This window comes from Patagioenas fasciata, chromosome 2, assembly GCF_037038585.1.
Source record: "Patagioenas fasciata isolate bPatFas1 chromosome 2, bPatFas1.hap1, whole genome shotgun sequence".
NCBI classification, from domain to species: Eukaryota; Metazoa; Chordata; class Aves; order Columbiformes; family Columbidae; genus Patagioenas; species Patagioenas fasciata.
In genome coordinates, this window is record NC_092521.1 from 22537823 (window position 1) to 22552215 (window position 14393).

At 39.0% G+C, this 14393-nt stretch overlaps 1 protein-coding gene across 3 annotated transcripts in view; it reads right to left on the minus strand.

Annotated features, from left to right (window-relative positions):
* Nucleotides 1-8338: 8338 nt before the first annotated feature.
* Nucleotides 8339-14393, minus strand: part of FZD6 (frizzled class receptor 6) — a 29908-nt gene continuing 23853 nt past the window's right edge. For all 3 annotated transcript variants that reach the window (XM_065831074.2, XM_065831076.2, XM_065831077.2), the window contains exons 5-7: nt 12502-12650; nt 10801-11229; nt 8339-10318 (exon numbers count right to left, since the gene is read on the minus strand). In XM_065831074.2, the coding sequence (XP_065687146.1) occupies nt 10162-10318; nt 10801-11229; nt 12502-12650 (735 nt within the window). In that variant the 3' untranslated portion in view covers nt 8339-10161. The remainder of the gene's footprint in view (nt 10319-10800; nt 11230-12501; nt 12651-14393) is intronic.

A 14393-nucleotide genomic window follows, 5' to 3' on the forward strand; every position in this document is an offset into this window, starting at 1 on the left:
AATTTTATTTTTCATCATACCAGAAATGAAAACACCATAAAATAAAGAATACTGTATGTCCTTAAGCATTAAAAATGAAAGTAACAAATACTTGAAAGGTAACTTCTGTATATTGCAATTGCTGTGGCATTTGTAGAGGTGAAGTTTCCAGAAGGGGGAGATAAGCTTCAATACATTTTTTTTTTTTCTGAAGTATTTAACAAAACCACACATTTCTGCTGTAGGAATGCATGTTACAAGACACTGAGCTGTTCACGCTAGACCGCACAGAACCAGATTTTTGTTTACACTAAACGTCTTCATCTTGTTCTGACTGTAGCTACCTCTGGACTTAAAGCTCCTGTCCTTCACCTCTTTTCATGTCCATACTGACTGAACAACAGCAGTGAAGTGAGATTTGGACCAGAGGTTGCATTGCCATCACCTACCCTGTCACGCACTGTCCTAAGAACTGGGCTCAGCATCAGTGTTGCTGAGGTGTGCACTCCAGCCTTGTGCAGAGATACAGCGGTACACCCAACCGACTTCATGGAACAGCTAGTAAATAATAACGCTTCCCTAAACCTGTTGGGAAAATTTATGGAATTATGTAAATCCTTAATTACAACAATTGCTTCTGCTCTTCAGTGAACATCCGTGAACACACACATGCAGAACCTTCATTGTGCAATTGTGCACTGCTGCCAGCAAACTCTCCTGCCTCTGGTCCAGGCTGGTGGTAGTGTTGTGAAGATGGTAACGTTTGACTTCTCTGTACCATGTATATTCACACAAGCATCGTTACCAGGTGGTTGGGGAACCCCAGCAACACGTGCTGTTGCTAGGGCACGTCCCTTCCCAGACCGCCAAACTTCTGTGTCACAGATTTCATTTCTTCAGGAGATGTGCTATAGCTGAAGCACACAGCACAGCAGCACTGTACACCTTCCTAATACAATTACTCAGTATTTTAGATAACAAAATTTGCACACACATCCATATGAATTTCCCCAGCTGGGTTTGCTCACTGTTAGAGTTTGAGTCTGGGCTAGAAGGCTCTAAATGGCAAATGACTGGCTTTGCAGGGAGAAGCAAACTGAGGAGCGCTGTAAGGACAGTCTTACCAGGTAAAGGCAGGAGATCTACTTTGGCTCTGCTAAGTGCACTGTGCAGTTCCTAGAGCTCATTTGACTTGCAATGTGCATTGCCATCTGGAAAATAGAAACATCAACATCCTCCTTATCCTGCTTCAGTCCGAGAAGCCTTGCCATCTGCTAAGCTTATGCTCTGTGGAATTTTTATGTGTTTAAATGCTTCTGAGGGCAGCAAGCATTGTTGAATGCTGATGAGATACTCAAATTGAATCAGAACTACTGATCTACTTTGCCTTAAATATCTCGTGGACAAAAGGAGCTGTTATAATGAACATGCCAGAGCATCTTCGAACCAGGAACCACATTATGTCAACCACTGATTCCTTGATCTTATCCATACTGCCATATGACATGGAATTTATCTTTTATATGTGGCTTTACAAACATATCAGCAACGATGATGAGGTACGTACATCCACTGTTTAAATGCCTCTAAAATCCTCTGCACAACCTGCTGTGCTGCTGCACCACACAGGCAGGCTCACGCAGGGTCACCGTGGTGCCATCGCTGCAGATGCTCACACCGCCCAGCTGGAGCCAAGAGTGCAGTCTCTCCCCTCTGTGACTTGAGCTGTTCCTCCCCAAACATAGCCTCTCAGCACCCCAAAAAACAGCCACACAAGCCTGGAGAGGAGGATGTGCTCATAAGCACACAAGTTTCCGTTCACCTCAGCTATAAAATGTTTACATTCAAGGATCTACCCACTGGGACACTGGGTCTCTCTGCCTTTCTTGTGCAAACTCTTCCAGTATGTGAATGCTCTTTATTACAGCAGTTGTTTGGATTAAACCAGTAAATAGTTGCTGTTCATTCCTTGGTCTTCACAAAATGAAACAACTGCAGCAGGAAAGATTAGGAGCATTTCATAATGGGAAATGCATTGCCCGTGGTTGATGTAGAGCCTGGGAATGAAAGGCCAGGTCCATATTCTAAAACTGGTAGAAGAGACTCGGATCTGGCAGAACAGACCTGGATCTGGTAGAAGAGTCTCCTTATACAGTGGGGAGAAGCTTTAAGCACTCAGAAATACATTCTTTTCATATGGGAACTATGTTACTTGTGGCTTTTCACAACCAGGAAAACCAGGCTTAGGTATCTAAATATTACAGAAGGTTCAAGGCTGAGAATCCTGAGCCAAAAGAGGCCCAGCAAGGTAAGTGCCAAGACCTGGTCATTTCATCTGCTTTTAACTCTTACTGCTTTATATATTTCCCTGTTCTGGTGATGTCTGGGGATTTTGACTGTCAGTGCTCTCCGTACATCACTGTGGGGAACACACGAGCACCCCCAGGCTGGCAGCAGCGAGCTGCTCAGCAGTGCTGTGCTCAGCATCCCAACACGCGGCTTCTTTGCACATCTGCCCTTGGTGCTTTTAATTGTGGAGTTCATCATTTAGGTCTTGCTCACTTTATTGCTGATACGTGAGGGTGAGTTGTAAGTCGATGTAAAAGGCTGAGGTCAGAGAAGACTGCTGAATTTCTCGAATGACTCTTTGCAGCCTGCCTGTCTGATTGAGGAGACAAAGAGTCGTCTGTACCGCTGGAGAAGAAAACTGAAGTAAGAGCTCTCAGGGACATTTATTACAGGTTTAAGAAATAGATTTCATTTTCTGCCACAGAACAAACTTTGGAATTGCATAAAAATTGATGGGATCATGGCCTTGATCCCTTCTAACACATTTTAATTTAAATATATTATTTATATAGCATGCTTAATATTTTAAAATAATCCAAAACTTCTCTTCCTCTATTTTGATGCTTTACCAGCATGGATACACTTATTTTAAAAAATCTTCGAGTAGCTTTTACATAAAATTATAAGCATGGCATTATAATCACAATAGTGCTTTGCAGGTGCACATATTAACATTTGAATCTTAAAAACTAGTTTGGGGCAGACTTTTTAGTGGATTATAATACTCAGTGATGTCCTATTTCTGCCTTAAAGAAGAGATTAACAGCGTAAGTAATATCAATATTCTACTTGCTGAGACCCTGTACCTCCAGGTGACAGTCAAGTCCTGCTAATAGTTCACTGTGCAAGCCGTGAAAAAAACAATCGTCTGAATGACAACCAGACAGAACAGACAGAGGTTTGAGCATAATAACAGGGTTTGCCAAAGACAAGAGGGGCGCGACTGTTAGGAAAGCATATGCTGACTCTTGGGAGGCTTGGCTGCAGAAGATTCATGTGCCCATATACAGGAGGACAGCATGCTTTGAGTGTGAGAGAAAAATCCTGGAGGTGTTAACTCTTTACTGCTGAATAAACACATGGTGGTTCTCAATATTACTATAGGAAACGTTGTTTTGCATGAGAGAGGATTAACATTTTCTGTTACTCAGATTAATTAAGTTTTCTATTGAGCTAAATCTTCAAGTCAAGACCAGGACATACGTAAGATACCAAAGAGCTCATCTTGTGGAAACAGCTCTTGTCACAGCCTGATAGGGCTTGTAGGCAGATTTTTTGTCTGTCTAAGACATTTCCCTATAGCTGTGGCTTTTACAATAACAATGGAAGCATTGAGCATCTTGAGCTGAACACCACTCGCAAATTGTCAGAGTTAAGAAAGACTTTAATCAAACTATTTGGGACAACCATCTACTTCAGGTTAACACAGGATATCCAGGCATTTCCATAGTGTAAACTTTATGATGCAAAGCCCATACTGAGACCTGTTTTCACTGATTGCTGGCTGAAAGTGTCTGACTCTGGAGGAGTCTGGTCTGTAGCTCTGCAAGACTGTGTCTCCCAGGTGCGGGCGGTGCAACCCTGGCTGCAGTCATGGAAATGTTTGGGTTGGAAGGGCATCTGGAGCACATCTGGTCGAAGCAGGTCCAGTTAGATCAGGTTGTTCAAGGACTTGTGCGCAGGGTGGAACGGGAAAATTAATTCAGTCCAGCTTTAAGTTACATTCACTGGGCCTCCAGTGAATCATCATGTGCAAGGGGAGAGCTGAGGCTCACGAGAAACATTCGCTCATTAGAGCGGCTGTGAATTAGTCAATGGTAGAAAAATTACTTGGCTGCCTCATGATTCCTCAGTGAATAGAAAGGCCTTTTGCAGAAGTGAAAAGCTAACTTTCCTTGAATGCTGCGCTAGTAAATAGTTATTAACACGTGAAATGCAATACTCCAGACAGGAAAGCTTCTTCAATGAAGGGAATCATCTTGGATTTTCTACACCATTCATCAAATACACTGCCACAGGTCTGTCCTTCCAGTTTTGGAAGACAGTACCTCAAATTCATGTTAAACCTAAAGTTAAAGGAATTAACTTGAACTTCGAAATGTTTATTTTTCTTTGTATCCAGTTCCTCAGGATAAGCAAGGCAGCAATGCAGAGCGGGCTGCAGGCTGAGGAAGGGCTGCATAGCACTTCAGCGTGGCTTACAAGGACCAGAAGTCTAGAGCCACCATCGTGGGAACACACAGAAGCCTGTAAATGCACGGGGATTTGGTCAGAGAAACAAGTAAATTGGCCCAAGACAGTTGCACAAAAATTCCTGTCTTAGAGAAGCAACAGAGGGGCTGAGACACAATAGCAGTGGCAGATGTGAAAACGCATGGTCCCGGTGGCTCTGCCTGTTGAATGTAGCGACAGAGCCTGTGGCATTCCTGAGACCCGGCTTCTTATCTCAGATCATCTTGCCTACTAAAATCACATTGTAAGAAAAATAGCTCCAATTAATTTCCATGCTGAGTCCTGACTTCAGCCAGCCCGACACATTTGCATCTCATGTGCTCAGTGCCACATCACACGCCTGTCAGCGCCACCTCTTCACGTTTCACAGAACGATACGTGCCTGGGCTGTTAATCCATGTAATGTACACACTTGTTCTTTAGCTGAAATAACAGCCCTGTTTAGCTGGGTAACAGCCCTGCCTGTAGGAATCTGGAAAGAGAGCAAGTCCCAGAGAGGACTGTGTCCAGTGGGCAACGTCAGTGACTCAAACCCAGGACCACAAGCCTGCTCAGCTGCTTCAGCACCCTCGGATCTCCCGTCTTCATCTGGGTCATTCAAGTCTTCTGTGAACCCTTGGATAGTAGGTATGATACGACTAGAGCTGAGTCTGAAGCAAATGCAGCTTCCCAGCTAGCTCAGGCCAACAACTATTTAAATAACTTTCTAATTATTTTCTCAACGACCTCATCTGGCAGTGACTTATTTTTGTCCCCATGTAATTTCTTATTATCCAGTTCTATGTGGTCAAGCAGAGCATCAGGAAGATAAACTGGGATGCACATTATCTTACTAAAAATATAGATACTTTTCTCATCCCTCATACACAACGGACATGGAACGTCCTTTTTCATGTTAAGATCCCTTAAGTGGCCATGTCTAATGATCCCAGCATCACCTCTGTAACTTACAAACCTACTTAATGGAAGTAAAACTTTCTCCTGTTGTTTCTCTTCACCTTGTATGTTGAGAGTGGCTCCTAAAATATCGGTCTGTTCCTCTTCATTCACAACACCCACTGTCCTCTCACGCCCACGGTGCCGTACCTGAGCGTGTGCTCTCCAGGCTGGAGACCAGTCTCCCTCCAGTTCCCCTGCACCCATCTAGCGCCTCCCTCACAAAAACTGCTCTCTGAACACAGCTCTTCCTGCAGTAACTGTTCTCCTTCCAGCTCCCATTTGTGCTGAGAAACCAGCTACGAGCCATTTAATGAAGGTAGATTGGTGCATGTTTAAAGATACCTTGTTATTACATTTTAAATAGTGAGACCTGAAATAAAGTAAACTTTTATTATAGATTTAGTTTTGATGAACAAAGTTGAAATACAGGTAATAAGCATTAATGAACAGCTCAGATATAAATGTACTGGCATGTTTTTAATCTTTTAATTATACTTTGCATCTCAAGTGGTTTTTAATAAGAAGTAAAATCCAGTTAATATGCAGAAGCAGATTTCATATATGTACATCAGAAAGATACTTTCGGCTTCATTTCTACAGATACGAAGCAGACAGCTCAGGAAGGTGCAGTATAGGTTGCCCAACTTCTTTAGTTACAATTAAACTCTAGTCCATATTAAAAAGAAAAAAAAAGTATGATAAGGGACAAAAATTAGAAAGTGCAGAAAAAAATGCACAGGAAATAACATTTGTTTCCACAAGACTCACAGAATACCTTTGGTGCCAGCCACCGAAATGGCTGCAAATACCAGCGGTTAACAGTGGCAGAGACCTCCGGTGGCTGCAGCCGGAGTGGTCGGACGCCTTCCAAGGCCGATTGAGCGAGCGGCCGGCGTCAGGGCAGGGGTGCAGCCCTTCTCCTTTGGAGAGCAGCCTGAAACGGTGCCATGGGTGCTCAGACTTCAAAGGGAAACAGGATTCCTCATCCTGTTCAGCTGCCACATTTCTCAGTGCTTTGCAGAACGCTAAACTTATTTTTATTGAAATTCAACTTTTTGTATTTAAATGCGGTGAGGTTTTTTTAAATTTTTATTTTGCTTCTGAAATTCAACTGGATTTGACCACCTCCAAACCAAGTATATTCTAGATCCTGTAAAGGACCTACAGTTCCCTGTAAATCAGTTGGACAATTGTAAAGACAAATAGCATGATGATTCTACTTGTTAGTACTCCATTCCTGAATATTTTTTAAGTTTGAAAAGCAAAAGGATTAAAAAGGCTTTAAATACTGTACATATTTTTCATCCTATCTGCTAATACATCTTTTAAATGTTATAAATATAAACAAAATAACAATTTTTCCATATACAGGGTTAGTTTTGCAAACTTGGAGTATTTTTTTCAAAATATGTACACAGATTTATTTTATATTCTAAGCTTTACGCCAGTTTTCACTAAATAAAATTTAGAATAGGAGAGTAAAATACAGTATACACAACACGTACCACTAAACTACTGTATTGGTAATTTCAGGTGCTGTTTACATCACAAATGAAATATGATTTAGTATGTTAAATTTATCTTGTCCTCTGAAAGATTTTATATGCAACCTGATCACTCAGTGTAATGCATACTTTGAAGTGATTTATGACAGATACTTCAAGACAAAGAAGACCTTCTGGCACATGTATTTCAAGGCTCAGAGAAGCTGCCTGTATCCTTTATCCTACAAACAAAGGCAGAAAACAAGACTAAACAGGAGTTGGACTCGATGATCCCCGTGGGTCCCTTCCAACTCAGGACATTCTATGATTTAAAATCGCTGGATTGACAACGCATCTTTCAGAAGAGCCAGTCTCGACTGAATTGCTTCAGTTGATGGAGGTGTTTCAGTAGGAATTTATTTTTATGGTTTACAAAAAGCCCTTTTAACATGAATTGTCTATTTTCAGTTTCAACTTTGGTCAGGTAACAGATGAAAGCAAGTAACCCAAACACTTTTTGTTAGAGAAACTGACTATGAGCTTCTCCATAGCCCACCCCCGTAAGGCAGCTGCCCCTACCCCAACCCATCACTGCACCCTCTGCTTTCAGGTTTCTGCCCCCCCCCCATGTTTGTGGACATTCAAATAGCCGTTTAACTTCACTGATACTACTCTGGTATTTCGAGGTTAAAGCATCCACGATCTCTTTAGCTGCAAAGGTCACCTTGGGAATTCACAGTCTGTAGGTTGTTTCTGGTACAGCGGCACTGAACACACAAGTGCCACAGTCTCTGCCACTGCTGCATTTCACTTCCAATGAATGTTGTGGTTACTGCTCAGTATTTCACACTTATTTGAAAATGAATCTATTTTTAAGCCCACGGTACTGGTGTAACTCCAAAATTACTTTGTATTCATCTTTTTTTTAGAGCATTTACCACAAAACCATGATTTTTTATGGACTACGTAAAAAAGGGAATAATATTAAATTTATTAAAAACATGTACCAACATTTTAGGAAGGTTGCAGCAAGCACATAATGTGGAAATACACAGTCAGTGTAATCTAAACTAGGTCTTTAACTAGAAGTCATTAAAGAAAGCATTCTAAACATTAGGATGAAAGAACTAGTTCAGTTTCTCACTCTTCCATAACCTCTGTGTTCATGTGAACAATTCCCACCATTGTTCTGTCTCAGTTTCTCACTTAAGCATTGCAATGTTTTGATCCCTCCTGTTTATTACCTCACACAGCTCTCGGAAAAAAAGACATTAAAGTGCCTTAGGTGCCAAAATACTCCAGTGATAGAGCAAACATGCTACATCTAGTTAATAAGAAATATCAACTCGGAACTCTTACTATACAACAGTATATTTTATTACTAACAAAGACAGTAATAACAAAAGAACTGGACATGTGTATAAAGTTACCCATTTACAAACACGACTACAAGAATGAAGGGTACTTAGTGTGCATTTTCACAGGAGATTTTTCAGAGTTTTCTCACTGTCCTCAGCAGCAAGAATGCTGCATATTTTTAATAGGGAAATTATTTAAAAACCTCACCATGTCCTATTTAAGGCAATAAATTATAAATGCTAAAATCCAGACACTGCAATATAAAGTAAATACATTCAATTTTTAATACACGATGGATAAAACAAATAACTTTGGTTTATCGGAACTGTAGTTCCTGTTGATTCAGCATTTACATGACCTTTGTGCCACGCAATTTTGCTTGGCTGTTCAAAGCATCACCATGAAAGCTGCCCACATTGGAACACAATAATATCTCTGCATAATATCGAAATACTGAGAAATAAATATTCTCATTAGCAATCAAATGCAAGATGCTGGACAGTCTTACAAAATGCATTGAGATTTAGGTTTAGAAAACAGCAAAATCCTGGCTCCAAATTATCTCAAGCAATAAAGCACATTGACTGCTTTGGAGTCAGGATTGCTTAAGAACCAAACGACAAAATTCTTATTCATGTCAGTAGTACTTGCTCCTGAGAACCACCCTATCAAAACAAAGGCTACATGTATTAAGGCCTTTTTGATTTAAAGAAGATTTAAAGATTGCTGTAGCATATAGAAAAAGCTTTGTAGAAAAAGTTGTAGGGTCTTAAGTAAATATATTGTTAAGCCTGTATAGCAATAACTCAACAAGTTTATTTTCTGTAAGATATATCTCTACAGAATATTAAAAAATTAAGTTACTTGCATAGAAACAACATGAAACATACACTTCCACTGCAGCTCAGCCAAAAGCCCTGAAGTGTATCTACTTCAGATTCTGTCCCTCATACCACAAGAGATCTGAAGTGTTTTCTTCTTTGGCACGATGCGCTGGGACACCGCAGCAGGAGGGGTTCGAGGCAGCATTTTCGGAACCCAGGCTGCATCTTGCACATTATCCCTGCAACAGGACGCGGGTGTCTGACCAGCCCTGCCCCAGATGTGCCGTGTACAGAAAGGTACAAGCTGCTTTCCTCAGAGCTAAATAACCTCGTCTGAGCACCACAGGACTGGTGACCTCAGGAACAACCTACGGGAAGCACGTTAACTTCACCAATTTGTACAACACATACAAACCAGTAGTTCTAAATATTGACCTTAAGCAGTCAGTTATTTACAAAATTCATTTCTATGTACAAAATAAAGTACTTATAATTCCAGGTTCCCTTTCATATTCAGTGTACAAGCTACCATAAAACAGTGTTATAACTGATACAACATGACACATAATTTATAGAGCATTTATAAATTTGTGTATCCCTTAAAGTGACACTGCTGTTTATAACAGTAAAAAATACATATATATCAAAGATGCAGATAGGCAGATGCAATTTTTATGCCTTAAAAAGTAACAGTGCTTTCTAAGCATTATTTTAATACAATTACAAAGTGTTCTTTATACTGGGAATACTATTTGTTTCTCTTTTTCTTAAATTACTGCTAGTCAATCCAGCTGTGTCCTATAGAACTTCAATTTCCATTATTCCTGGATAGGATTCAATACAGTACATTATTGCTCAGATATTTTTATTTTTCTAAGTGCAAAGCAAGAGATGTGTGTTTTTTCATAAGGCACAGAATATCTGTTATTTCCAGTGTAACACAGAATCTATGTCAGTTTTATACACTGAAAACGTTCATATAAAGTGTCAATCTTTCAAGGGTTTGAACTGTTTACTGAATCCAGCTCTCTTCTGGTATCTGAAGCTGAGTAGACAAGTAGTGATACAGATGCTGACTGTGAGGCATCAGGTATTCGGGAACAGCTGCTTTGTAATGGAGGAGACTCAATGAAATCATTTTTAGGAGTTATTCTGTAAGTAATGAAAAAATAAAACACAGGGAGTTCATTTTAAGCACATTGCATTACACTGGAAAAAAGACATTTTTAGCAACAAAAATGACAATATGTCTTAAGTTATATTATTTTCAAGAGAACGCAATGCAGTTCCGTATACTTTTCCAAGCTTAGGTCACCATCCTTCTTTTTCAGACCTGCCACCTCTCAAAATGACTGCACTGCAGCCACAGATTGCTTGAGGATCACTGTTCAACAATACGAAAACATGCTACTACAGGCTGAAGCTCTGAAACTCAATGCTTAAAAAGAAATAAGTATCTTACAAAAAGCCCATATGCTAAAGATAGGTGGCCATGTGAAATATTTTGTATGAATTACAGTACTCTTGACAGCTACTGAGCACTATTTGTATATCGAGAGTATCTTCAGAGACAGGACACGGAAAACTTACAAAATTAGTGGTAAAACACGTGAGACTGAGTTAAAGCACCTTACCTTCCTTCACCTGCTCTTTTCATACTCTCAGCCATGCTGCTCATATCACACGTGCTATCTGCTTTGTTTCTTTTTTCCACCTGATCCACAGTCAGTTTAGAACCAGATAACATTTGATCTCCACTGTCTTCGCCTTCCTCGACTCTTCGGGCTGATGTTCCATCTGCCTCTATCTCTTTCTCAGATGTCTCTGGAGAGGTTTTAATTTCTGCAACAGTTTCTTGGCTCAAGTAATCATGGTTCGTGATCGCTACTGCAGAAGTTCCGTGATTTGTTGTGCCACCCGTACTGGTCCCCATTGATTTGGAAATGACTTTCAGTCTGTGTGATGTTGATTTGTAGTGCTTCTTTTTATGTTTAACTTTGGAATTGTGCCTCAAGAAAAATTCGCATGATTCTTGCAGCACTCTTCGACTCTCACTGATCGGACTGAAAGCAAATACAAGCAGGTAACTGAACGAAGAGGATAACCTTAGATATAACATAATACAGCTTCGTGAAAGACCAACTAATGACACAATCTGAGCTGGATGTTAATGAACATTAGGAAAAAAAATGTATGTGAAAAGAGGAGAAAAATAAAAACCGGATCATAATGGCTCCGAAGTAATTATGTCTGTGGAACAATTTAATAAAGCAGATTTATACATTTCTTACTTCTGCAAGTAGGTCCAATTACTTCAGCAGATTAATCATCTAAGAGAGGAAAGCAGGATTAGCTCGTAAGCAGCTGTATTACCAAATTAACTTTATAGAAAGTAAACTTGGTTCAAGTGAAAAAAGGTAAGCATTATAAAAATGACTTTGTTATTTTAAAATTCTTATAGCTGAAAGCAGTTAACATTTGAAATACAAGAAAAACTATAAAGGAAATGGAAAAAGAAGGGAACGGGAAATGAAGCTATAAGCTCACCATCAAGGAATGCGGATGTAAAATAAAAGGAGCTTAAAGACTGCTGCCTTGGGAAATATAGAGAAATAAAAAGATCTAAACCCACAGTATAATTTATGAGTAATAGATAACCTAAAAAGAAATAATCAAAGAATAAAAAGGAATGGAAAAAATGACAACTACAAGAAATGGAAATGACATTCATAATATGTTTCAATCCATAGATAGAAATTTACTAAAATGAAGTAATAAAACAATTATTCTGTTTCAGGGGGGGAAAAAAGGCAACAGTAGATTAATACAACAAAAGTGATACTAAGTAGGGTTCAAGGAAAACTAATTTTAAAGTAAGACAAGCCTGACAGAGGAAAAAAAAAAAAACAACAAAAACAAAACAAGAGGATGTTATTATCGCATGATAGTAAACACAGCTAAGTACTGCGCCAAATGAAGTAGTCAGAACACGTGAAGGGATCTAAATTGATAACTGAAATTATCTTCCCTCATTGGACTGAAAACCAGATATGTATTAGGTAATGCTAAACACAACAGGTCTTCTGCTCAATGAAAGACAGCTCAGAGGAAAATATTTCCTGTCTTCTGAGAATGCTGTTAAAAAGTCGCTGCATATGTAAAACTTCCACAGACTCCAGTAAAATTTCACTGATGCCCATATGCAGCAATTACACTCTGAAAGAGTCTAAGGATATTGTGATCAGCTGAGCTGTATATTTGAAGAAACATGTCCGAAATCCAAGTTATGTTAAAGTATACACTTGAAAAAACAGGAATAAAAAAATTGTTCTTACTCTCTCTTGCGGTTTCTGTTGAAGAAATTGGCCCATTCAGAACAGGTCTTTTTACTTCCCACCCAAAAGACTGGAGATATGCCAACAATTAATGTCAGCAAATATTTCATCAGAAACAAAAATATTTCTGGTCTCGCTAGTACCTTTGCCTAGAAGATAACAAAGTTTAATAAATTTAATAAATGCAAAAAAGAAAATATACTTGCTATTTTTTTTCAGATGCAGAAAACAAATTATGTAAAAGAAAGACCTTCTCCTTATGGCTGCTGTTCTTTGTTGAGGCTTGTACTGCAGACAAATGTTAGACATGTAGAGTCAAGTCAGACCTGGTTAATGTCTACAGCTGAATACACAGAGATTAGTCAGAAGGGAATATTTTTCTTTCAAATTGAAGGGAAAGATAATTGGGGGGGGGAGTAATAGTAACAGTGTTCTTCAGAGATAGTTTGTATGTATAAGATTTATCCCTTCAACTTAAAAGAAACAGTAAGTGGATGAGCTGGGAGTTAATCAGATTAAACAGCATCTTCAAGGAGCCGCGGGGAACTACACAGTAGTTTTCTGTTTATTGCAAAATTAATCCACCTATTTGCAGAACAGGATCATAGGAGCTGAGACATTTAACTCAGCAAGAGATTATTATCTTCTGCTCCCATGCTGCAAATTCAATTTACTTTATGTGGCTTATCTGCCAGTCCCATCTATGAAACTAACTATTTTTGTTAGCCAGGCAACATTAGCTATCTAAACTGAAGGGTTTTTTTGTTCGGTTTTGTTCTGGCCAATGTAATAAAAGTGTACAAGCTGGTTCAGGTAAGCCAAGGCTGAGCGCACCACGTTAAGCTGCTCCGCAGTCAGCACAGGCTGTTTATTACAGGGACAGATCCCATTAACTGTGTCTTTGTGTAACACCCCCTGTTGCTATCTACTCTTTCCAATGGGTTAATTAAAGGCTGAGAATAGATGCTCTTTCTGCATTATTATGCCAAGCTGTTATTTAAACACTACAAAACAAGGTGTGTTTTTTTGTTGTTGTTGTTTTGTTTTGTTTTTTAAAGCATAAAAGCCTTGTTTTCCACATTGTATATTATGGACCATTTAGGCTGATACAGAACCCAGTGTAAAACAAACTGAAGACAAGGTACACTTGTTAGGAATGGTAATGGAAGCAAAAATAGGCAAGAAGTCTGTGAGCTGTGCTACTATCAGCTTACACTGCCTTCAGTACAGAGGATGTTTAAAAACGCAGAAGGATCAAGCCTTATTATTCCATAATGCTTGTGTTTATATTCCTCTTTTTAATGATAGTTTATTGCAGTAAAATCATTATTTTACTTATTGCAGTAAGTGCAAAGCAATGAAAGATGTCATGAGACACTTGCATTTCTCTCAGGGATGGTGTTGTCTTGTATATTTTTTTCTTAAATTGAAAGAAATAAACTATAAATTACTTGTGATTCCTAGAGTTTTATGTACTTACAAGAGATTTAATCCACAGGGAGTGCAGAACATGAGCAATTTACTTTAAAAGCCTTTCCAAGGAAGCTGTTTTTTTAAGAGTCAAATGTTAAATACAAACACCTCCACAATTTAAAGTGCTGTAGTGTTGTGTGGTTTTGCTTTTTTTTTATTTGCTTTTTGTTTGGTTGTTGTTTGTGGTTTTGTTTTTTTTTTTTTTTCACATTACTGAAAAAGCAGCTTTCAAATGGCAACTATTGTGGAAAAATACACTGCAAATTTGTTTCGTAACTTCAAGTGTTTTACACTTCTATACTTTGAAGAAAAATACTAAAATGATTTTAAATATATGGTTATAAGCAACATTTTAAATCCAATTTAGGCTCAATTTTCAAGAATCATTACTTTAGCTTCAACTGAAATTGATGAAAACT